The 25,527-nt window shown below is 47.3% G+C and overlaps 2 protein-coding genes across 4 annotated transcripts in view; one reads left to right on the top strand and one right to left on the bottom strand.

Annotated features, from left to right (window-relative positions):
• Positions 1 to 507: 507 nt before the first annotated feature.
• Positions 508 to 20,573, top strand: vrk2 (VRK serine/threonine kinase 2). Of its 3 annotated transcripts, none has more exons than XM_080507016.1 (14): positions 508 to 599; positions 1,831 to 1,965; positions 2,263 to 2,318; positions 4,065 to 4,134; positions 4,796 to 4,883; positions 6,826 to 6,934; positions 7,028 to 7,120; positions 7,237 to 7,369; positions 14,633 to 14,753; positions 15,122 to 15,180; positions 17,604 to 17,776; positions 19,534 to 19,731; positions 19,942 to 20,088; positions 20,210 to 20,573. In XM_080507016.1, the coding sequence occupies exons 2-14, from the start codon at positions 1,836 to 1,838 to the stop codon at positions 20,426 to 20,428; spliced, it is 1,596 nt and encodes a 531-aa protein (XP_080363142.1). In that variant the 5' UTR covers positions 508 to 599; positions 1,831 to 1,835; the 3' UTR covers positions 20,429 to 20,573. The 3 variants fall into 3 exon arrangements, with proteins under 3 accessions (XP_080363142.1, XP_080363144.1, XP_080363143.1); XM_080507018.1 differs by having other exon boundaries at positions 19,942 to 20,095; positions 20,210 to 20,296; XM_080507017.1 differs by lacking the exon at positions 19,534 to 19,731.
• fancl (FA complementation group L) overlaps positions 20,349 to 25,527 on the bottom strand; it is a gene marked incomplete at its 5' end in the record, with an annotated part of 29,952 nt that continues 24,773 nt past the window's right edge. Inside the window, 5 exons of the mRNA XM_080507019.1 lie at positions 20,349 to 20,482; positions 21,204 to 21,275; positions 22,098 to 22,214; positions 22,839 to 22,920; positions 23,883 to 23,928. Coding sequence (XP_080363145.1) covers positions 20,450 to 20,482; positions 21,204 to 21,275; positions 22,098 to 22,214; positions 22,839 to 22,920; positions 23,883 to 23,928 — 350 coding nt within the window. The 3' untranslated portion in view covers positions 20,349 to 20,449. The remainder of the gene's footprint in view (positions 20,483 to 21,203; positions 21,276 to 22,097; positions 22,215 to 22,838; positions 22,921 to 23,882; positions 23,929 to 25,527) is intronic.

Raw genomic sequence — 25,527 nt, 5'->3', positions numbered from 1 at the left:
TTTTACAGTTTTTTTTATTAAATAAAGGAGTGTGATGAAGCTCTTATTAATGTTACTGAAGCTGAAAACAAAAGAGAGAAGTGACGGATTAACAGCTGTGTTTCATTTTTAAAAAGAGGAATTGTCCACAAATTTCCAATGTCTTTGTCTTGAAATATAATTTTTGTAACTTTCCATTTGGTAATCATATGAAAACAATCAATATTCATCACATTTTCTAACAAACAATGATTGAAAAATAAAAGTTGTGATATCTAATAGGAACTGTTTGCCAAACCCCCCCCTCCCAAAACAAATTAAGAATTAAACATTATCAAAATGATTTTCATTCAATTAAAGTGAATAAATCTGTATTTCGGGATTTTTAAATCTTTGTTTCTAATAATAGAAACTGTTCTCTATCTTGATTGGTCGATATTTCTCCTAGTCCCGCCTACTCTACCTTCCCATTGGCTGCTGACGGTGGAGAAACTTTTCCTTCTTTATGATTGGCTCAGCCGTGATGTTTCCGGAAATTACAAGTTTTGTCGGCTTGCTCAGCTGCAGCCGGTTAAAGGTTGATTAAAAGAAGAAAAAGGTCAAAAAGAGGCCGTCACACGGTACGAGCAGCGATTTTTACCAATCTTCATTGACATTAGGTCCGTCTGAGCACGTTACGGATTGTACTTTTCTCCAAAGTTTCGAGTCGGACACCCTGCTAAGTTAGCTGCTCGGTGGCTAATTAATATGAAGGTTTTGACTCGTTTCATGTTAAACTGAGTGTCTAACGCAGCACGTTGTGTCTGCGAATTATACACTGTGTGCTTAAAACAACCAGAACGCCCCAAACAAGCCACATTCACGTTCACTCCGCTGGGCTTAAGCTCCATCCTCAGCAGCAGGTGTGAATCAGAATCACGGTGAAGATTAGACGTGCAGCTAAATCGTGGCCCTTATGTCACTCACTGCTAATTATACATGTTACAAGTCAGCCATTAATCTGTGTGGCCGGTATACTGCAGGTTTCTGCAGCGTTTCCGTACACAAGCAGGTGGTTTCTCTTTCACTCAAGGTGTTTGGCTTGCCTTGCCCACAGGCAGTGTTGCCAGATCAGATTGACAGTTTCCAGCCAAATCACATCTTAGAAGCCACCAATTCCAATAAAAACCGACCCAAACCACGAAGTTGCATGTACCATGAACCAGCCCAATGTATTTTTTTTTTCCTTTCCCCCGCCTGATGTAAACAAAAATAGCCCAATTGGGCGGAAATCCGCCCAATCTGGCAACCCTGTCCACAGGTGCATTTCTTTAGCTTAGAGAACTGACGACCACTAGTATTACTGCGAGGTTTCTCCACAAAGTCTTTTGATTGCACGAACAAAAAAAACCTGCGTCGAGGTTTGTTGACGCCGTTCGCCTCCATACCGCGAGGGGGCAAAGTAGGAACAGCGATGCATCGCCGTCGCACATTATTTGCATACGGAGAATAAATTAAGCTCAAACCTAATTTATACTCCACACGCCAAGACATGTATTGTCTCGGAACAGCGTCTATGTCACCAGACGCATACCTCCGACATTTTCTAAATGCGTGTTGAAGTGACACAAAACACGACTGACGCAGTATTATCCTATTGTTTGTATATGGAGTGTAAATTATGCTTTATGGCATTTAGTAACTACTCGTATCGCTGCTCTGTCTCGGCAGAGAGCTAAAATTAGTACTTGGAGCTTAAAAATGTGGCCACCGGTGCATCCCTGCTTATTTCCTTCACGTTTTTTTTGTCTGAAGCTTCAGGATCGCAGTCTCGCCTCAGTTTCTAAATCTCTGCCTCTAAAACCTCTTCAGCTTTCATGGCACCCCCGAGGAAGAGCGCCCTGCCCAAAGAGCTCCCCGCGGACTTCCTGCTCACCGACACGGAGAAGACGACGTGGCGGCTGGGGAGGCGCGTCGGTCAGGGCGGCTGTGGGCTGATCTATCTGGGTAATGAGCGCGCCGTGTCTGATAACACACACGTGTGAACCTGTGGATGTTCCTCTGCGTTCTACCTGGGCGACGCGGCTCGGATTGATCTGTTTTTCCTCCTCCCGCCGCAATCAGATCAGTCGAATCTCCTTCACCGCACCTCTTCAATTGATCACTGTTTTTGATCGGCCGTTATTTCCCACAAAACCCGTCAAGAGCTCAGCTCCGATTTCTGTCCAAACGTGTGAAAGTCCAGAAATAAAATACATAATGCTATGTTTTGTTTTGTTGTTGTTGTTTTCTTTTATTCTCCAGCCTCTCGGGACTCGGGCAGACCTGTCGCAGACGACACACGCTTTGTTATAAAAGTGGTGAGTTCATCCTTTCACCATCAGCTCCTCTTTGTTCTCTTTAGTCTCTATTCCACTGAGCATCACATGACTTCGCTTTTATGTTGGACAGCTGATGGGGAACCGTCATAAGTCCACGTGCCACTTCCTCACACGTGAAGTTTCGATTCTATTCTTTTTTGCGGCTACACTCCAGCTCGTGTGGATTCAAGTTGCTTAGATTCAGTGTATCTGAATGTGTCGGGAGTGTATTTAGGAGAGTACGGTTTAGGAAATCGCTCTTAAGAGAGGAAGGCAGACGACAGGAAGTCGACTTGGATGAATCAAAAAACACTCAATACACAACTGTCAAATGTCAAAATGCAATATTTAGCCTCATGTCTCCTTTTACTCACATTATTGATAAGCAGTGCCGTCTTTTACCACTTGTACTAGGACTGAACCTGCACTGCCAACACTGCTATTATTTTTTACTATAGTATGTTTATTGTACTCTTATTCTACACTTTGCCGCCCCCATCATGGTTTAATTTCCTTGTATTTCATCTTACTGTATATTTTGCTCCCCTTAGAACTTATTATACTTTATTATAGTTTGTGATTTTTATCTTTTTTTTTTATTTTGGTCCTATTTTATTTTATTTATTATTAGTTTTTACTGTAAATACTTTTGGCCCTTAGAGTTCTTGATAGTCATTGTATATAATATACCTCTATTCTTATCTGTTTGCACATTTCTTGTCTTTCCTACTCACGAGTCCTTAAGAGCAGAATGTAACAAGTACATTTCTCCATTGTGAGATCAATAAAAGCTTATCTTATCTTATCTTATCTTATATCCAACAAAGAGCAGCTCTTTTTGAAAATCGTGTTCAAAAACGGCGGTTTTCCCATCATGCATTGCGGGAGGTCATCATCATGAAGACCCCAAAAAGCCAACCCTGCCGGGTGGAGGTCGAGCGTTCTATCTACACGCACGCCTACAAATGCATTTACGCATACGATAACTAACATTTTATATCTGGTTTAGATTTAGTTCAAAACTACAGAAATGGGTTTATACAGTAGAAGTGAAGATACGACCGTGATTTAGTATTTCTTTGAAAGGAGGAGAAAAAAATGGGGTGTAGATTTAGTGTCTGTTTAGTGACATTTTACAAGTGAAAACTATTGAAAAAAGAAAAGTGCTCTGTCTTCGTATAAATGCGTAACAAACAATCTTTTGAAAATACTTTGACCCCGTCTCCATGGCAACCGTGTGAAACAAAACTTTTCCGAAACGCTCCCATTGTGCTCGCGCCTGTGAAAATTATATCAGTTCTGCATTTTAATCACAGAAAGGTTTTTACGTTTTACGTGGTAACATTTTGAAAACAACGTCCATTTGTACGGAAACTTGCAGTAAAGCTGAAAACAACGTAGCGACGGGGGAGCCCCTAGACTCCCATCGGTATCGTTTACGTCGTATCGTTCTGAGGACGTCTGCGTTTGGTTCCGTTACAAAAACAAACAACAGCACCATCTTGTGGCCCAACATGCTAACTGCATCGTTTTCAGCTTCCGTACAAATGGACCTTGTTTTCAAAATGTTACCACGTAAAACCTAAAAACCTTTTCTGTGATTAAAATGCGAAAACTGATGCATTTTCACGGGGAAGCGTTTCCCGATCCCGCCGCGTGCGGCGGTTGTGTTTCCTCCTTCCTGAAGTTCACACGTTCAGCCTCGGGCGGCGATAACGAAACGCTTGATTCCTCTCGCCTGCGCAGGAGTACCAGCAGAACGGCCCGCTGTTCTCCGAGCTCAAGTTCTACCAGAGGGCAGCCAAGGCGGAGAGCGGTGAGCGGCGGCGTCCCGGCAGCTCACTGGAGCGCGAGTGCGTTTGACTGATGAAGTGGCTGCAGACACCGGGGCTTTTGCTGCGTGGCGCTCAGTAATTAATAATAAGCCAAAGCAAACATGCACCTCAGTGGCGGTCCCTCACCCCCCCACCCCACACCCCCCACCACCACCACCACCACCCCTCCTGCTCCTCTCTGCCTTCGTTTGGAGAGGAAGCCACTCATACGTAATGATGCCCGTGCCTCCGCTGAGCCCCTGACCACCTGCCAGCCTGGTTGAGAGCCAGTCAGGCCGGCCGCCATCGAGCCCCAAGCCAGTCCTACTGTGTGTGTGTGTGTGTGTGTGTGTGTGTGTGTCTGTGTGTGCGTGTGTGCGTGTGCACGTCGTCCCCATACTTTCAGATCACTGTTTATATTCACACAGTCTTGCACTTACAAGGGCAAATCGGATTTCTGGGAATGAAAACAAATTCCTTCCCTTTCACGGAGGCCGGGTGTCGGCGGAGCGCCGCCCGGGGGGGCCGGAGGTCACAGCCAATCATGAAAGTCTAATATTGTTGGGACAATCGAGGAGTTGCGGCTGCCAGCCGCTCCCGGTCGGTACAATGTGTGCGAACAGCCACTGTGGAGCGAAAGGGAACGTGCTCGTCTTGTTTCAGTGCAGAGATGGAGGAGAGGCAGGAGACTGGACTTCCTGGGCGTCCCGGCGTACTGGGGGTCGGGACTGGCCGAGTGGAAAGACCTCAGGTACGGGATTCAGATCCCTTCCCTTCCATCTTCTCTCGTTTCTAACCTCTGTTAAAGTCCTAGTGAAGTGTAAAACACTACTTTGCAAAAAACGATAGTTGGGGTTCTACTTCTAAGGTTCCTCCGACTCTGCCCCACCACTGTTGTCGCATAACAAAGTTATCTGAATTTTGAATCTCCAGCCGACGAAGTCGGGGGAATCCTTCTTCGTGGGCCATTGTGGGCGGAGCCTATGTGTGACGTCAAGAGTTGTACAGATCTCGATCTGTTGTGTTTATATCGGCTTGTTTCCCTCTTAAATATCGATGTTTTTACAGTGTTTTGAAGTTATAGTCGGCGTTTTATGAGCCTTGATGAAAGATTGAGCCTGGAAGAGACCGAGAGAGGAGAAAAGGAGCACCGGCGGCGGGAGCCGCTAGCTCGGGCGGCTAGTAGACGATCAAGTAATACCTGGACTCATCTTCAGTGATTCTGCAGTCGGAAAAGTGCTTCCACATTCTTCGCCACATTCATCGTTCTGCCAAAAGTCAGGAGCCTCAAAGCCTCAAAGGTGAAAACTGGCGGTTGCTGAGGCGAGGAGACGAGGACGAATGGAGGACGAAGCGTCTTCTGCTTCCTCAAACATGTTCCAGACGGGGTCACCGATGGCAGAACCACCTTCTGTGTCTTCTTCATCAATCACTGGGTTTGAAATGACCATGATGATGAAATATGGTTAAATTCAGTCTCTTCGTGGTCAAAACTCTGATCCTCCATAATGTAAACACAACTTGGGCGTGTGCACAACTCGTGATGTCACTCTATTGTTGTCAGAAGCTCCGCCCAGCAGAGGAAATGTTTTAACATTTTACCCATCGACCAGTTAGCATAAAAAGGATCCTAGAAGCGACAGCCAGAGTGTTTTGGAGGTCGAATTTTCATTTCACGAGGACTTTAAGGCAAATCTGGGCCTCGGGAGTCCGAGATGTTGTGGTGAAAGTCAGATTGAGCTGCTCTCAGCTTGTGGTCTGGATCGCAGGCTTTTTTCTGCTCTGAAGTTGTTCACTGTGGATCATTAGGAGTTAAAATGATCCGGGTCAGGGTGTCGAACGGATCTCCAAAACCAGTGAACCAGCATTAGGCTCAAAAGCCGCGCTGTCGGGGAGTTTGGAAAAACATGCATCGTGAAACAAGTCGTTTCAACATTCACTGCGTTTTGCACCAAAAGGTTTCATTAAAATCGGCTTCATGTTGAGATTGTAGTTATTTTCAGAAGTGATTTTATTTAATTTTTTTAAGTATTGTGAAACTATTTTTCACATTTTCCAGCCTGTGGTCACGGACCCTAATGAGGCCCGAGGCTTTGTCCCCTACGCTTCAAAGTGTTGATTACAAAGAGAACCAGAGTGTTCATGTCCATCTTTTTTTTCCCAGAATGATCCTTTTTGAACGGGAGTAGTTTTGTTAAATTCCTCCTTTTTTTTTTCTTCCCGACACTCGCACAACAACCCCTCAGTATAGAGTTGATAATTCTCTACTTTTACCTTTATTCATGGTATACTGAGCTGAGGACTGTTTCAGAGCTGTCCTTGAACGCCTCTTCAGGCGATGCACTCGATGCGTCTCCTGCTGAATAACACCAAGACCGTAAAGAGATGAAGGAAAACAAGGATATCCTTCATTTTCATTCATTCGCCGGCTAATTTGCTGCTTTTAACCACGTCGACTATTCATATGTGACCGCCACAACAATCTGTCACAACATCAAAAAACCTGGCGTATTTCCATTGTTGGGGATATTTGTGTTCTTGATGGATAAAAGAAAAAGAAAACAAAGCCGTACGAGAACCTTCTGCATCCTTTTCATCTGACTCGAGAGTTTTCGCAGCAGTCAAAGGAGCCCCCCCCCCCCCCCCCCCCCACCCCCAAAGGTTTTGAGTCTCTTCCTCTCGTTCCCACTCAGGTATCGCTTCATGGTGATGGACCGGCTCGGCAGCGACCTCCAGAAAGTCTGCGAGGGCAACCGAGGCCGACTGAAGAAGGCCACGGTGCTCCAGCTTGGCCGGAGGCTGGTGAGACCATCGACACGGGATTGCCCGCCGGTCGCCGCCTGCAGGGTTCAGTTTGTTCACAGTGTGTGTGTGTGTGTGTGTGTGTGTGTGCAGGTGGACATTCTGGAGTACATTCACGACAAGGAATACGTCCACGCAGACATCAAAGCTGCCAACCTCATGCTCGGTTACGACGACAGCGAGCAGGTCGGTCGAACGCAGACGAGCCCCACAAGGGTGTCCTGCGCTGTGCAGCGACGTGTGTGTTCATCGTGGTGTGTGTGTGTGTGTGTGTGTGTGTGTGTGTGTGTGTGTACTGTTAGGTTTACCTGGCAGACTACGGGCTGTCGTACAGATTCTGCCCCGAGGGAGTCCACAAGGAATACAAGGAGAACCCCAAAAAGGGTCACAACGGAACCATCGAGTACACGAGCGTCGACGCTCACAGGGGAGTCGGTAAGCCTCTCCACGCACACACAACATATTCTAGTGAAAAACAAAATGTTACGGCTCGGTAATGACAATCAGTCATATTGGAATCCTATTTAGTTTGTCACGTCGCTGTTGTAACGAGCCCCGCAGCTCGTTAACATGTTGGAGGGCGGGTTTACGTGATGCACCTGAACGCATCACTCGGCTCCCGCGGTTAAAACCGGACCAACATGGCGGCTGGGACACAAACTTTCTCTTTTTTTTTTTTTGACTGAAACGGTTCAGAGGAATGCATTTCTGAAAACGAGAAATAAGCTGTGCAGTTGAAAGGTCAAATCGGCGCTTCGAAGACGTGTGGATGCTGCGAGGGGGCGTGGCCTGCGACTTCTAAAAGGGAGTGTGCAGGGGCCTTTCCTGTGACACATTTTCAAGTTTCAAGGTTCAAGGTGTTTTATTGTCATCTCAACAGTAAAAGCCAGGTTTCACAGTGAATGAAATTCTTACTTTGCCGTCTACCCTGGAGCCGACATACATAAATAAGTAAGCATATACACACAAAAAATAGAATAAAATAAAATAAAATAACAGAGCAGTGCAAAATATTAGTAAGAAAGTGAGATGTGCATTGTGTGCAATTGTACAGATTAAATGTAAACATGTCAGAAGCTCATTTTCCGGAAGAATATGGAAACATGCTGAAAATGAATATGGTGACCAGGATGTCAACATGCTATTTACCTGTGAAGAAAACATTGTAGGACCACATTAGTTCCACCTTGTGGGAAATGTGTGTGGGATTATGGAAATGAGATCCTTTGCTTAAAAACGTGGAGTTTCCGGTGTGTCGTTCAGAAACCTGTTTTTACTCCCTGTGTATCGTAACGACTTGTATTTTGAATCCCCTCCCGTTGTTTTTCCACGTTCGCATGGGCCGTGCCGCTGCAGTTTGCGCTCTCCTCCCTGTCGATGCATGTAAAATAGCGGCGGCGGCGCGGTGCGCCGGCCTCTCCCGAGCCGATATTGGGAACACATTAACTGGCAAATTGCTTACATGCCCGCTCTCTTCACTGACCATCGATTCTCCGTCCGCGCTCCCCCTCGGAATTCTCCGGCACCGTCTTCTGTTTAACAATTCCCTAATTAGCCAGAGTCATAACCTGCATCATGTATTCATCCCCCCATTAATTACAGGCTTTGATGTTTGGTTAGAGCTGAGGCCCGGGCCACTGATAACCCTCGGCGAGCGCCGCAACCGGCTGACTCCGCTAGCCAACGGCTCGATACCGCGAGTTAGTGTGGCTCAGACTGCCTAATCGCCGCGGCCGAGTTTCTATCAGCGCGATCGATGGATGAAAGAAGGGCCCGAAAGTGTCCTGTCAGCAGAGGCCATCAAACAGAAAAGCATGTCAATTTTTAACCCCCTCCGCATGTGCGGAACACGCTCTTCATTTCCCCCCGCGACGGTGTCTGTGCACAAGCAGTCCGCCGCAAACGTTCACGATTCACACACAAAGTTAAATCGGAAGGAGTTTTTAAACAAAGAACACCTCCTCCGGTCAATTTCTGACCAATCGTAGTCCGAGTACGGGGAAAAAAAAACCACTCCAGAACAGCGATCCCCAACCTTTTTTGCGCCACGGACCGGTTTAATTGTCAGACGATATTTTCGCGGACCGGCTTTAAAGTGTGGTGAATAAATACGCCAAAATAAAATCATGCAGACCAACACGAAAACTGTGGTAATTTTGTAAATATAATAATAAATGTGAATCTACTGTGTATGTCTTTCTATTTACTTTTATGTTATTCTTAAAAGTCTCCTCACTGGACCTTTTGCAAAGAAACTCTCCAAAAACCACTTTTTTTACTCATTTTTCTACTTGTAGGTTTAATTTAAGCGCTAATGTTTCACATGACCGACGGAACGGCTTTTCAACATAAAAGATTGTTCAGACTCGGATATAAATATAACGGAAATGATGTAAGTTATTTATTCTTTCTGTACGGCCCGGTGCCAAATGACCCACGGACCGGTACCAGTGTTTGGGGAACCGCTGCTCTAGAAGATTCAGTTATTTCTCGCGGGAAGCCGTGACTGAATCTATCGTTTATTACTCGGAACACAGCGGTCGGTTTTCATCGGAGGGACGCGTCAAGAAAACGAAGCGAACGGCAGAATTATTCAGTGAAGGTGACGTATGTGGTGGTATTCCACCGTACTTTTAGGAACGTTCTGCATTGGGCCGGAGTTTGGACGTCTCGGTGGGGACCTTACGTTTCAGCGAGACACCAACAGGGATGTTTTCCTTTAGCCTTCAGGTGTGTTTTTAGTCCGTGGATCAATTGGTACCGGGCCGCACAAGAAATAATTAATTATTTCCGTTGTGTTTATTATCCGAGTCTGAACAATCTTTTATTTTGAAAAATGACCGGATCTTCTCGGTCACTAGAGCGCCAAACGTTTAACCCACAAGCTAGCAAAATGAGCAAAAAACAGACGTGTTTGGAAAGTTTCTTTTCGGAGGGGAAAAGGGGCCGGTGAAGAGACAGAAGAAGAGCCGACGACTTCCAAGAAAAAGAAAGTTTTTAGCAGACGGTACCAGGAGTTCTACTCGACAGGTGATTCCCACAGACCAAAGCCCTAGCGGCTCTCTAACGAGGCTATGAAGCCTTCAAAATTGCTTCGCCACTTGGAGACCAAGCACCCTGGATTAAAAAAACAAGCCCCCGGCTTGACAATTGTCAAGCATTGACCGGTCCGCGGTGATAAAAAGGTTGGGGACCACTGACATAGAGGACAAGGAGGTGGATAACTGACAGAATTACTGACGATTATGAAAATATTAGTCTCGTTATTAATCAGTACGTTTTCAAGAGGTATGGCAAAGAATGACTGGTTCCAGTTGACCAGCGCAAACATCTGGCAGTGAGGTGCTCATAAAAAGTTTTAACGTCTGAACCCACACTAAGAGCGGAGCTCCAGATCGGCTCGTTCACCACGTGTACCGACGTCTTCCAACGAGTCCTCGAAGAAACGTGTCTGACGTGTCCGGCTGTGTAACCCGACGAAACCCCAGGCGGATCAGGCAAAGCGTTCGTCCACGAGGCTGCGACAGACGGCCGGAGTCTGAACCGGCCCTCCGCTGACCGCCGCCGCCACCGCCACGTCAGTCCTCCGCCGAGACGCGAGCAGGTTTCCATGGTGAGCCTTCGGCTCGAGCGCCGCCTGCGAGTGGCAGTCCCGTGAACCCCGGAGCTAAACGGTGTAATTACCGGCATTCAGTGGGCGGACAGCGGACGGAAGACCGTCTCTGAACGACGAGACTGCGAAGGTGGGGGGGGTTAAGAGTGTGACACGGCGCCGTACTTTAGGGAATCTGAATAACAATGGGAGATAATTAACAACAACACCGTCGCTTCATCACCTCTCCCGAGCACGTGCGTGCGTGCTGTGTGTTTCTGTGGGTGTTTAGTGTTTTTCTGTACCGTGTGTGTATGTGTGTGTGTGTGTGTGTGTGTGTGTCCAGGCTTCCTCTGAGGGCTGCTTTGTGCATGCTGTCCTGTGCCATTCCTTACACGAGGGCACAGCGCATTAAATACAACAGAGCAGACGCACCAAGCGCCATTATGAGGCACGATAACACGCCCAGAGCACAGACGCAGGGCAGCGGCACTTAATGTAGTTGTTGATCTTTTTAATTGTTAATCCATTATGGCGCTCTGGGAGTTGCAACACTTTTTTTTTTTTTCTTTTTCTTCCCCCCCCCCCTCCCTCTTCCCTGTGTCGGTATCAGCATGTATTTTTCATCTTTATTCTCCTTGAATGGGCTCTCGGTAGCAATGAAGCGCCGGGTAATTATTTACAACAATAGGCAACCTCGCCGCAGCGCTGACTTAATGCAGACTTTACACCCACAAGGGCAAACACGTCTCTGGTTTTTTTTAGAGTTGTTGAGACGAGGAGGAGCGCCGACGGTCGCGCGTTTAGAGGTAATGTATCGTCGACGCCGCCCGCTGCTTTATCTGCAGGTGCGTTTGGTTTGTATCCCCACATAGGAGAGGAGATCACCGGGGAAGGTTTTGTTCTCCGCTTCACGTTGGGCTTCTATCGGTTGTTGAGACGCGTGAAAGTACGAGATCTGTTCTTTAGCTCCTTTACACTTTTCACACATGTTGGAAGAAGTCTTTAAAAAAAAAAGACTGGACGACTGTAGCGCCCTCTATGTCGGCCTCAGCCAGTCTTTCCATCTCACGTCTTCAGCTAGTGCAGAACGCCGCTGCCAGATTGCTAACAAATTCATCCAGACGTGAACACGTCCCCCCGGTGCCGTCGTCTCTCCACCGGCTTCCAGTTCCTTTCAGAATCGATTTTAAACTTCTGTTGTTTGTTTTTAATGCCATCAACGGCCCGGGTCCCTCTTACTTGTCTGATATTCTAACTCTACGTGACCACGGCAGGGCCCTACGTTCTTCAGCTCAGCTTCTTCTAGATATTCCAAGGTGGAGATAGAAACAGTGGGGTGTCGCTCTCTTGCTGAAACTGCCCCCCCGACATTCGCACCACCACTGATCTCCGCCTTTTTAAATCAAAGCTGAAAACTCACTTTTTTAAGTTGGCTTTTAACTCTGTCTAGGGCAGAGTATTTTATTCTGTATGCTCTGTTTTTATGAATTTCTGGAAGCTTCACCAACCTGCAGCACCGTCACACCTGTGTTTTATTTATTGTTTTTATGTATTTATTCTCGTATTTATTTCTTAATGTATTGTTTTTATAGCTTTGTCGTAAAGCACGTTGGGTACCACTGGGTGATTGTAAAGGGCTATAGAATTAAAGTTTGATTGATTTGATATTTAGTAATGCTTCCAGCAAGGTGTACCTAATGTTTTGGACGGCTTGTTGTACTTCTGCAGAGTCGGTGTGCAGAGTGAGGAGCTGATTCTCACCAGCATTCAACGCCAACCCTCCCTCCCACCCTGCTCTTCCCACATTGATTGTTTCAGCTCCCTGCAGGGTTGAAGCAGTTAAGCATTGGGAGCCTAAGTCTAGAATTTGGGATTCAGGCGCAAAAACCTGCTTGCTGGCGGTCATTTCCTTTTCGCTGTCTTCAGTTCGTCCAGGTGTCCTTCTGTCTTGATGTCCGCTTGCCAAGAAGAAGTTTGTAACTTGATAAATCCTGATACTCTGAATTTGTCTCGGGTGAAATCAGATTACAGCCCCCCCCCACACGCGCCGCGTAATCTGGTCGTCCGTGCTCGCCACAGTGCGTCCTCTTCAGAGCGGCCTGTTGGCTGGGGGAGGATCAATGTTGGCCGCGGCTCAGGGAGGAGATTTCTCCCCTCTGACGGAGCCCAGTCGATAGGTAATTTCTCCCGAGACATGTGGTGGCCGTTACAGTATTGAGCTGCTAAAACTCCCCGGGCTCGACCCCTCCGGATGGACTCGGTCGCTAAGTATTGATAGACCTCACACACGAGTGTAGACACACACACACACACACACACACTCAGATGCAAACACACCCTCCACCTGCTCTTAAGTAAGCCGCAGTTCACGGAAAAATCGCTGGCATCATACATGCAATTTCTGACGCCTCCGAATATTAAATTCTCACATATTAAATTCTGTTGCTCAAATCCCCGAAGTGCCGAAGTGATTTCGGGTTATGAATTGTGGAAATCCTTCAGTTTCTCCAGACATTGACGGAGCAGCCGGCTGATCCCTGTGCTCTTCGCAGCCCAGTACAGTTTGAGCGCCGCCGTTCTTCAAAGTGCCGTTCAACACTTTGTCCACGGCTAATCCTTGTGAATATTGCTCTCTCGCAGTCATTCACGCTAGATGAATGGAGAATTTGCAGTTCCTTTAACTCACATTTATTTCACATTATGAGATCAAGCAGTCTGCTGAACAGTTCATTTTAAATGAGGCGATTAGATTTGAATTTCTCTAACGAAGCTGGATTTTCGAAGGAGAGTCCGAAGAGGTAATCAATAGTGGAAAAACCACACGTGTGATATATTTAAGCTTCATTATTAAAATGTGATTGTAGTAGGTGCACGGGCAAAGAGGGATTCAGTTCTACTGTATTCCCTGACAGACAGTTGTCGTCCACAACGCAGAGCAGAAATACACAACCTCCATTGCTGGAGGTGACGATATGAAATCTATGTTTGAAGAATGTCACACGAAGCACCTTTTTTTTTTTTTCCCCTGCTTTTTGATGAACTGATGCCGCAACCAGCCCGGAGAGCTTAACGTTTAGCTAGAATTTGCAGGATGATGACTCTCAGGCGCTCTTCAGTGATATAACAAGAGCAATCCGAGATTTCTGACTTGTGTTTTGATGACGGTGGATTTGGAGCCGGTGAGCAGGGCCTCGATTTCTTTTATTGCCGTTCAGCTTCAGGCGGTTCCTGCTCATCCAGCTCAGGTTGTCTTCAAGTCAGGTGATGACGGAGGCGGCAGCGGTGGGTTTGGAGCAGATATCAACCTGTGTATCGTCGGCGCAACAATAAAAATTAGTTCCATTGTGATGGTTAATAATAAAAGAGAAGTGGACCCAGGACTGAACCCTGGGGGACACCCAGTGAAACACCCACACAGCCAGGCCTGCTGCTGAAGAAAAGTCGCATCAAATTTTTGTTTTTCTCACTTCAATTATTCCCCTCAAAAACAAACGACCCTCCACCAAACAGTTTTAGTTAATATCAAACAGTTTAAAGTTGCCTTCTTTGGGAACATGCTGGGATTATAATCCCAATCCCTGACCGTCGTTTTCACTCACTGATGTACTGATGTGGGGTCAACAGTGCACCATTGTTATGGACTTGCGCCTCATGTGGCATCAATTTGTCCTCAGACATTGTTGTTGTATTACAGTCGGTGTCTGCGAGGAGATTGGAATATTATGTGTGCGTCTGGTTCGTGTCGCAGGCCACAAGGATTCGTTTTCATCGCAAATAAAGGCCGTTTATGCGAGGACGTTCCCAAATGAGTCGGCAGGAGTTGGTCCTCGGCGGAGCTTTTCATTGAAGTGACAGGAGCCCAAACCGCCAACCATCCTCTGGATGTAATCTCAGGTTACTATGTCTTGCCGACTCCAAATCCAAAGCAAGGAAGTCACTTTTGGTATTAGCATATGAATAAGAACAGATCCTGTTGTTCATGCGTCTGTAATCTGCTGCTTTCACAATCATTGTTCACAGTTAAAAAACGCAGATATATTTGGAGTTTCTGACCATTGTTTCATGTGTGTGTGTGTGTGTGTGTGTTGTGTGTGTGTGTGTAGCTCCGTCCAGACGTGGCGACCTCCAGATTTTGGGTTTCTGCCTTCTTCACTGGATCTGCGGTTCTCTCCCATGGGACAGGGTTCTCATGCATCCAACTAAAGTCCAAGAGGCCAAAGTCAAGTAGGTCCTCACTGGTTTCATACAAAACGCCTTCACTTCCAGAAACCTGTGTAAAATCGAGCCGGAATATGAATTCTGAATCATTCCTGGAAGGTCACGGCTTCCAGGAATAAAAAAAAGTTTTAGATTATTTTGCTACGCTTATCAAACACCTGCAATATGTTAGATTTCAAACCAGCGTTCTGTATTTGTGCTGACAACAAGCTAGATTGAGTAAAAATTGGCATTTTGCCAAGTTATCATGATTCGATAAGTGTGTCGTCTGTATGAACTAAGAGCCCGAGTTGAATCGAGACACCGTTTCGGTCTGTTCTTTGACTTTTCTCTCCTCCTCCTCCTCCTCCTCCTCCGTCCTTCGCTCCTCTCAGACTGATGGACGATCTGCCAGAGTCGGTCCAGCAGCTGTCGCCGAGCGGATCCAGCACAGGTGAGCCCGGTTCTGCACAAGTCTTCAGGTTCCTCCGGTGAGGAGAAGACGGGGTAGGGGGGGGGGGGGGGGGGTATCCACAGCGGAGCGCCGGGCTCTCGTGAGGCGATAGTCCAGCATGCCGAGATGACGTTTTTTTTCCCACTCGTTCCTGTCGGGAAACTGCAGCATCAAGTAAAGTTTTGACCTTCTTCAGGTCAAACTCGGAGATCCAGGGCGTTTGGGATGACGTGCAGGATGTAGATAGAAACTGGAAAATTACATCGAGGGCTTATAATTGTATTTGAAATATTGTTTCGTTTAGACTTTACATTGCAGAAACACAACAAAATTGGTACAGGGTAAAGAAAAAAAAAGAAAAGAAACAAGGATTCGTAAAATAATACCTGCTTACACAACAGCGTTTCAAGTGAAAATGCATTTTGAGCAATTTTTCAGAAAGGTTTTGCTTTTACACAGCAACATTTTCAAAATGATGTCCGTTTACATGGAAACAGCACAAACCGTTAACATAATGTAGTTAGCATGTTGTTGTTATCACACACACACACACACACACACACACACACACACACACACACACACACACACACACACACACACACACACACACACACACACACACACACACACACACACACACACACACACAGTTTTAGTAACATTATTCCAAGTTGGGAATTCCCAACAACTGTGGCACCTGGGAAGCAGCGTCAATATGAGAAGAGGTGCGTCGGTATAAATTGCGGACTTGGATTTAGACCGACAAAGACTTGGAGGATATCGTGTCCTTGTCAGGTCAGGTCATGATTCTGCACTGGAAGGATCTGAATGAGCTCAGAAAGACTCTAAAACCCACTTCCTCTCTCCAATTATGGCTCGGCCCATAAAATGTGCTCATAATTAGTAAAAACAAACAACACCAGTTCGTGGAAAGTGGAAAAGCCGTATTAATAAATGGGTTTTTTAATCCGTTTGTTTTGAACGTGGCTGAAACTGATCAGATGCATCGACGTCCGTCTTTAACTCACCCGAGGCTGCGGCGGAGCGCCGCGCCGCGCCAACTGAAACCCGCCGTCCCGCCGACGTGCCTTTTCAAAGTTAGCGTTGCTTTATCGCTCCTCCATTCTAAGGAGAAGTCACACCTGTGTGATGCATGGTCGGGCCCGGCTGCTCCTCTGCTGACAAAGCCCAGCTGCTCGCCGCAGATAAGAGCCCGGGCATGCATCAACGAAACGCTGCTGTGTGTGTGTGTGTGTGTGTGTGTGATGCAGGATCCACTGCAGCATGTGTCATACACACCGTCTGGCCTGTGTGTGTGTGTGTGTGACGCCAACGCTCGTCCTCACACTGCATACGCACAGCGTGCCTAATGGCCTCGGCGTGTGGAGATACATGAGCGGCGAGTGGATTATCTGCACTGGAAGACCTTCAAGGTTCATGATGTCTTTGCCGCCGTTTCACTCACTCCGTCCAGAAGTGGTTTACAGAGTTACATAAGCCAAAGAACGTTTTCCAACACCGCTGGTGGCTTCAGGCTCGTTCAGGCCGGCACTGGGGGAAATAAAAGTATATTTGTAGATCTCGTCCCGTTTGGCTGTTCACAAGTTCGTCAAGAACTCGAGCTTCAAAGCAAAAAATTTACTTATGCGGGAGTATAATTTTACATAATAAATAAATACACCATCAATGCTGTGGATCAACTTCTCAACCGCTCAAGTATAAAATCAAACAATCACATAATCCTCTTTGTGACCAGGTGAGGAGTTCTTTCATCTCAAAAGAGAGTTTTAGAAGTGTCGCTACTTGTTCTCACTTAGACCCATTTAATGACAATATTTTCAAGTGGAAAGAAAAGAAAAGCAATTTTATTGGTACTTGGGTGTCCAACAATGGTGCTGTGAGGCGCTGAACAGGTGGAGCTTCTTGGGAAATCCTCCGTCTGTGTGGAAACAGATTCTCCTGGACTTGGTAGTTTTGTACGTAGGTTTACGGTCGCAGTGATGGAAATACAACTTGGTGGTCTGTCCAGACCAATACGAAACCCGGCGCCTCCGACTGGGCCAAGTCCTCGATTTCCGCCCAGGATCTGCTGGAGCAACGGTGTCCAACCTCGTCTTCCTCAAATCCCACCCCTACGGCGCCTTGAAGAAGGGCAATGGAACCTTCGCTGATCTCCGATTGGCTTAAAAGATCACAGTGAAGTTCGAGGTTTTTAGAACCGTGATTTGAGAGTGGTGCGTCTTTCAATGTCATTCAGTTGTTGTGAAGATCCTGACTATTTAACGTTGAGGGAATAATTTGGAGGTGAGGAAGTGAAGGACCTCCTTCGTCTGACCGTCAGATCTCGACACCATTTTGTGTTGCCGAGCCGTCGGCTGTTCCAGCTCGTTTAGCGGAGCCTCTCCCGGTTCTGTTTTCAGACGAGGTGGCTCGCTTCCTCCTGTACGTTAAAACACTGGATTACCAAGAGAAGCCCGACTACAAGTATCTGGTAGAGCTGCTGGGGGGCGTCGCCGGCGGCAGACTGGACTTCTCAATGCCTCGCGGAGCCGCAGGGGAAGCTTCTGCCACGAAGGCCGCCAGCAGGGACAAGGTGAGAACATGAGGTTTGTCTTGGAGGACGGTGGGGGGGGGGGGGGGAGTGATCTTAATGAAAAATAATGGTAATGAGCAAAGCTTTTAAGAGCCTGCAGGTTTAACACTGACACACGGCGTCTGATACCGTCATCGTAACCGTAAAATGATTTCTCGCCGCCATCATTGAGAAAAACTGCTCCATTTTTCAGTATTTCCTTTAATCTCGGGGAAATAAGACTTTTAATGTAAATAACTGCAGTACCACCCTCACTGTGAGCCACACCAGCCCCGTGAGCTTTAGTCTGCAGACTGATAAAACTCCATTCAGTTTGATTTTGTTTTGAAATTCAAGGGAAAACCCCCGTCACGCCGTCTCCATAGCGACATACAGTGATTTGTGTGAGTGCTGGGATTTTCCCGTAAACCGGCAGTCCGTTCAATAGTTCAGACTAAATGTTGTGGATCATCGACGGCAGCCTCACACCGATGGAGACGATCAGTGACGATCCCAAGGCCTGAAAGTCGTCCGTCATTCTGCTCTGTCCTCGTGTGGAGATACGACGTGTGCAGAGGCAAAACAGCCATCTGAAATGTCGAGATCTTCATTTGGTCACAAATGATCTGCGTTGAAGTCGCCAGAATATCAAACCTCCGGCACATTTTTGAAAAACTTTCATCTCCTCTTCAGCTTTCTGAGCTCAGTTGATTCAGGTCTGCAGTCCGACTGGGTCACTGCCAGAACAGGATTTTTTTTTTCTTTGAAGCAATTCTTTATTCCTGAATAAAAATACGATATCCAGATACAGGTTGCCAGTTTTTTTCTTTTCTTTTTTTTGCAAATATAATATCCGATTTCCCTAAATATGAATATTTCAGAATAGACTGGCAAATTGTTTCAGTTACAAAAGGATCAGAAGAAGGAAAGACTTTGCATTTGTCCATATCTGTTGTTTTGCTTCCTCGGCCCCCCCCCAGAGGTCAGATCAGGTTGGATGTGGCCCCTCAACTGAAAACGAGTTTGACACCCCCACGGTTTACACGCCGTCCCCGCGGCTATAAATTGAACCGCCCTCCCGGCAGCTGGATCACAGACGACGACTCTTTCAGTTCAACACTGTTGGCCACCGCACTCCGCCAAGTCTCTTGACCTCAGTGCCGAGAGGGAAGGGTAAACCCCCCCCACCCCACCCCCCGGGGGGTGTCGAGGTCTCTCGCTGAACGAGGGGGCCGCGATTCTCCCAATTGGGCAGAATCACTTGTTGACCCGGCGGGGCCCAGCGAGCGCCCTCTCCACGGCCCAGTTTTGAAGGAGTTGATGGCGGCGTCTCCAATTATGCTCCTGATTTCCTCTCCTCTCCTTGTGTCATTTAATTTCCCCGCTAAAGTGCCGGCCAGTTTGATCCCTAGTTAAACAGAAGTGGCCATTTACCGGCGGTTTAGCGCGGAGAGTTAAATGTCAGGCGAGATAAAGGCCACCCCGGCGGGCGCGTTCGCGGAATCGTTTTTTCGCCGGCGTTGGATAAATATGTGATCACTTCAAGGCTGGTTTTAGTTTGGGAGGGAGGGGAAAGTCTTTATTCACTATTTCCAAAACAAAAAGAGGAGCGAAAACATGAAACTGAAGAAAAAAAAACCCAGGGATGCGTCGATACTGATAACGGTATGTGGTGCAATACTGCACGGAGTACTCGTATGGCATTTAGTACTCCTAATAAATACTCGCAAGTAGTTAAAGGGTATCAGTGAAACCATTAAGCAGAAATGTGTCAACAGAAAGCAGGAGGAGCCCCGGCTGTTCCTCCAGGGGGGGGCCACCAAGGAGCCAGAGGAGCCCCGGCTGTTCCTCCAGGGGGGGGCCACCAAGGAGCCCGGGCTGTTCCTCCAGAGGGGGGCCACCAAGGAGCCAAGCCCAAACACGTCCCCGCTCAGTACCTCAGAGGACCCCCCCTCGCGAGGCCTCAGTCACCACAGGTACACTTTGTGTTCACGTCCCTGAGGTCCACGTAGGACCGAAGATTGCAAAGGTAGAAATTTAGGTCCATCAAGAAAACGGATGGACGCCACTGCCCTAAGAACTGTGGAGTCGGCAGTTTTCTGCAGGATTCATGATTTACAATGAAGTTTTTTTCCTCCAAATGTCAAAGTTTTTAATGACGAGATGTGTTTTGTGTCTGCTGGCAGAGAGCGCGGCGGAGCAGAAACCCCCCTGTCTACACTTGTGAAGATGAAGATGAGGAGGAGGAGGAGGAGGACGAAGGCCGACCTCAACCCATTGCCCCATGCTACCTGCGCGGCCCCCCGATGAACCCCGGAGGTGCATCCAAACAGGTGTGAGGTAAAACGTGTGTTCGACCTGAACGTGTGTCTGAAGTTCTGCACCAAATGTTTTTTATTACAAGTCAGAGAAACGACGAGACTCAAACCAGCTTCTTTTTTTTTTTTTAAACAGAGGATGAGGAGGAAGACGTCACCGCGACCGCCGCCATTCCCCGGTGGGGAGGCGGCGTCCGGCCGGAGGCGGTACGAGGAGGACGTCTCCCTCCTCCAGAGACGTCCAGACGTCCAGAGACCAGCGTCCAGCGCCCCCTGGTTGGTCTCTGCTCTCGTCTTCTTCTTCCTGCTGGTCGCTGCTCTCGGGGCGTCAAGCAGTCGGCTCAGACTCCTGTGAGCAGCTGGAACGTCGTCCTCTTCACGACGCGTGGACCATTTTTACAGTGATGGGCTGCAGAGAGGAGGAGGAGGAGGAGGGAGAGGAGGAGGAGGAGGAGGAGGAGAGGCTTTATCCCGCTCTGTGGAGGATCGCTGGATTTTTTTTGTATAAATAAATCAATCTTTATTTATATAGCACTTTTTTATACAATGAACTAACACAAAGTGCTTTAAAAAGAATAAAAAACAGTGCAAAGATAAAATAGATGAATAAAAAGCAGATGAACACACATGCAGACACCATAAGTGAAGACATGCCTGGTGATATGAAGATAAAAATAGATAAAAGTAGATAAATACATTTATAAAATACATAAACATATATACATAAATATATAAAAACATACACCTATATAAAATCAGTTAAAAGCCTGATTAAAAGGGTGAGTTTTTAACCCTTTTGGGCTGTAGGAAGTTTGCTGCCATCAATGACTTGATATCTAAAATACAGGGCATCAATCGGCCTGGTGTCATCAGGAGACACGGCCACATACAGCTGTGTCTCGTCAGCATAGCGGTGGAAGCTGACGCCACGTCTCCTGATGACGCCCCCCCTAGTGGCAGCATGTATAAATTAAAAAGGATTGGGCCTAAAATCGACCCCTGGGGAACCCCATAGTGGATTTCATGGGCGCCTGAGGAACGTGTATCCAAACTTACAAAGAAGCGTCGATCTGTGAGATAATAACCGCATTTTGACTGTGAATGGGGGGAGGGTGAGGATTTGCACGTACCTTGCTGCAGTAAGGACACTCTCCAAAAACAATGCTGAAGCTCTGCCTGCTGGAGGGGAGCGCACGCAGCCACTGCAGAGACGAGGACATCAGAGACAGCTTCATCAAGACGTCAAGCTGTCCAAGGCTCCTCTCTACATCTGGAACTCTGCGACAGCCTTCGCTTCCTGTTTGTGAACGGAGCTCGTCGGCTCCACGTCTCCTCTCAAAAAAAAACAAAAAACCTTCTATCGGCGGAAACCGGAGCGACGCTCTCGTCCCGCCACCGTCTCAGTTGTTCACTTCAGACGGCGAACAGCTGCTTTTAAACGCACTGGAGACACGGGGGGGCTTTCATCGCCTCGACTTGTACATCGTCCACAGCGTCTGGTTTCGCAACTTTAAAGTGTTTGAAACGTCTGTCGGCGTGACGAGGATTTCCTCGGCCGGCTCGTCGCCACTTTTACCTGCAGGCTTTATTAGAGAGCCGCTCCTCTGCTGTGAACTCGCTGCTCTTTGTGGAGACGTGTTGGAAGTTCCGTCTCATCGTGTCTTTGGTGGGGAATAAAGGCTTTTACTGTTTGTTGGCTGTGATTCTGGCCTGCAGTGTTTATCGCGATGCTCTACTAATCCACCAGTGACGGGACGGGACGGATCTTTCTGGACCAGGTCTCAGATCTTCACACGACAGAAATTAAATGTTCTCCTCAAGAACAGCAGCAGTTTAATGTTTGAACGTGTTTCTTATTAATTGTTAAATCTACGGTTTTACAGTCTACAACTGAACTGAATTGAGTTTATTCCTGAAGGAATAAATTATTTGTACTGTAGCGATGTTTTAATACTGCAAAAATAGATTTGTCTCGGGTGTTTTTGTTCAGGAGTGTGTGTGTGTGTGTGTGTGTCTGTGGTTACCTCATAGAGACAGGCCTGGTGGAAGGGTTGTCCACATCGAGGGTCGTTACACACCTGATCGGGGATGGCTGCTTCCAGACGGTAGGAGTAACAGATCCCACACTCCACGTTGAAACTCTGCACACACACACACACACACACACACACACACACACACACACACACACACACACACACACACACACACACACAAACAGTAAGCGCCAAACTGTGTGTGTGTGTGTGTGTGTGTTGTAATGAGAAGCTCCTGCTTGTGTTTTTGTTTTTTTGTTTTTTTTTTCCTGAAGCGATCCATTAAGCGAGACGATGGCAGGTAAAAAAAAAAAAAAAAAAAAAAAATCAACATCTGGTCAACTCAACTTTTCTGCACTCCTCTGAATGTTAATGAAGCGGCGGCATTAATCACCGCGGCGACAGCGGATAAACACGACGCCCTTTCAACCCATCCGTGGAGAGGGGAGGGAACGGGAGGGGATTTTTTTTTTTCTTTTTCGAAAAAAACAAAAAAGTGAGAGATGTTTTTTTTTTTTTTTATGATTAAAGCGGTTTGATAGTCGTAGAGAAATCTGCCATCTTTGTTATTCTAATGATCGGATCTGTAAACAACCCAATTAAAGAGGGATTTGTGCACACCTTTTAGAAAAAAAAAAAAAACACTGGTAGAAGGAGGAGGAGGAGGAGGAAAATCTGTAAATAGAGAGAAAGGAGCCTCTGGAAGCTTTCACACGTGCGATGACGTACCGACTTGTCGTGGGTGGCAGGTGACGGGAACTGGATCTCCAGAACATCCCGGAGGTTGAGCAGGACGCTGGCGTCCGGGTTCCTGTCAGCAGAACCACAGACAGCTCCTTCACACACTAATTAACCGCATGCAAATGAGTCCACACACACACACACACACACACACACACACACACACACACACACACACACACACACACACACACACACACACCGGGGGGATGATTCGCTACGGGAGAGGAGGGCCTCGTCACGGCGGCAGGAAGAGTTTTAAAGCCTGTGGTGAACTTGAACTGCTTGTGCTTCTTCTGAACAAGTTTTGTGTCGCCGACACTCGTGGTTAAACCAGTGTTTTTCAACCTTTTTGAGCCGAGGCACACTTTTTTGTTTGGAAAAATCTGGAGGCACACCTCCACCACCTGAAACTCTGTAGCCTCTATTAACAATATAAGGTCATTCTCATCAAAGTTTTATCAACAGGAATGAAATAAATACAGAAAAAAAGTATTTCCCAATTTCTTTTTTTTTATTTTTACTCCCAGTGTGAAACCTGGACCTGATGGATGAAGAGCTGAGATCCTGGTTCACATTCTTCCTTTTCAAAAACTTCTCCATCACTGTCACTGACACAGTACTTTGATACAAGATGGTAGCAGGAGGTGGAGATGAACCACACTGACGTCTGTCACTTTACATTTCACTGGCAAAGTTCTGTGCTGCCCTCTAGTGGTGAAGAGTATTTATACATGATTACTCTGCAACACACTGTCGCTGTGAGAGCAAATGTTTTTTCGCAAAAAAATGTGAAATTGGATAATTTCCCACGGCACACCTGACTAGATCTCGCGGAAACACCAGTGTGCCGTGGCTCAGTGGTTGAAAAAGTAGAAAAATGTGATTCACGACCGTGTCCACACTTTCCTCCTCCTCCTTTATTTTTAAATTTTTTTTTTGGGGGGGGGGGGGTTTATTTCCATTCTTGTGTACGTTTACATGAGCGCGGGCGATTGCGCAATCGAAGAGCGACCAGAGACGGCATCTTACCACGAGTGCATGTTGGCGTTGAGCTTGTTCCTCAGAGGAGTCACCGCTGCAACGACAAGTGGAAAGATTAGCTGCGGGATCTTTACGTTCCTTTACGGCCGATCCTTGCGTTGCGTCTGAAGGCCGTTCCCACAGATTTTCGCCCTTCGGGAGAAACGAGAGCGGCTTCAGAGCCGCACGCCGCCTCATTGGGAGGACAGATATGAACACTGGAAGCTTCCCGGCTTCCACGGGGGAGCTTTGTCTCCGTGCAGCACTCATCACTCTCACTATTTGTTATTCCTACATGCAAAAAGCAATATTTCTGTGCGACCCCCCCCCCCCCTGTATTTGAGGGTCGTTGCCACCTGCACCCCCCCCCCCCCCCACCCCACAACGCCCTCCCGCCGCCGCCTCCGTCTTGGCGGGAGAAGTGTGCACGCGTGTTTAATATCTTTTGAGTTGCATTGCTAGGCAACAGGCTAGGTGTCGCACGACCTTGGCCGACAATTGACGGGGAATAAAATGGAAAGCCGGAGCCCGGGCAGGTGTGTGTGTGTGTGTGTGTGTGTGTGGGGGGGGGGGGGCGTGGTAGAACGACGCGACAACAAGCACACGATCGGTGAGGCTCAGATGTCTTTTTTTTCCTCCGCGGCTCTCGGCTCAGATCGGACTTTATTGGCTGGACTCGTCCTCGGTGAGCGATGTGGTGTGGAGACCAGGAAGGACTGCTGTGGTCACACAGAAGCAGGGACTTCGGGGGAAGTGGTGGTCGAGGGGGGGGGGGGGATTGCAGGTTTGAATCCTCCAGTGGACAAGTGACCACTGTGGTTCCCACGAGCAAGCCCCTTGACCCCCGCGCGCTCCCTGGATCAACTTAAAGTGGGATTTTCGCCCGTATACAATGTCGGAAGCGTTCGCCATCCGTTCAGGATCAATACCGGCGCGAAGCGCGGACGGAACTCTCGCCCTTGCGTAATTCTTACGTTTGGAGAAATTCTCCACGTGTAAAAGACACGTGAACCCAGTCATATGTCATGTCGTACTGCGTTTTTCTATTGGTTCGTTTAAGCTGACGAGATCCCTTCTCCGTGAGTCAAACCGTTTTTATTCAAGCTACCTGCAGACCTGGGCAACACGTCCCCGAGTCACATGACGTTTACTGTCATTACTGGCTTCATTACATCCAAAAGAAAATATTGGAACTCAAAACTTGAGTTCATAAAAACCCTGTAGACAAATGTAATCCTGATATCCAGGGGGAAACAACTGCAGCAGAGCCACAATACCTCACAAAAATCTTGTTTTTTTTAATCAAGAATTAATTCTTATTGAGCGAAAATCAAGTCAACTTGAGTCTCGGCGATGTGGTTCACTGCGAACACTTAATAAAACCCAATCATCTGCAAATACTGTAGAGCGGCGAGAAGACGATTTTTTTTCTGGAGGGACCGACTTCATCCAATCCAACAGAGATTTGGATCTATTACCTGATTCACTTATTGAATTCAGGTAAATAAACTGTGCGTACTGGAGGCTGCAGGGCCGCCGGAGGAAGCGTGTAGCGGCGCATAACCTTCACGTGTCGTCTGTATCGCACGGAGAAATAAATTCAGCTTTATGGCATTTAATAAGTACTTGGATCGGTACTCGTTATCGCCAAGCG

This window comes from Blennius ocellaris, assembly GCF_963422515.1.
Source record: "Blennius ocellaris genome assembly, chromosome: 13".
Classification (NCBI taxonomy): Eukaryota; Metazoa; Chordata; class Actinopteri; order Blenniiformes; family Blenniidae; genus Blennius; species Blennius ocellaris.
This window is presented reverse-complemented; position numbering and strand designations above follow the sequence as displayed.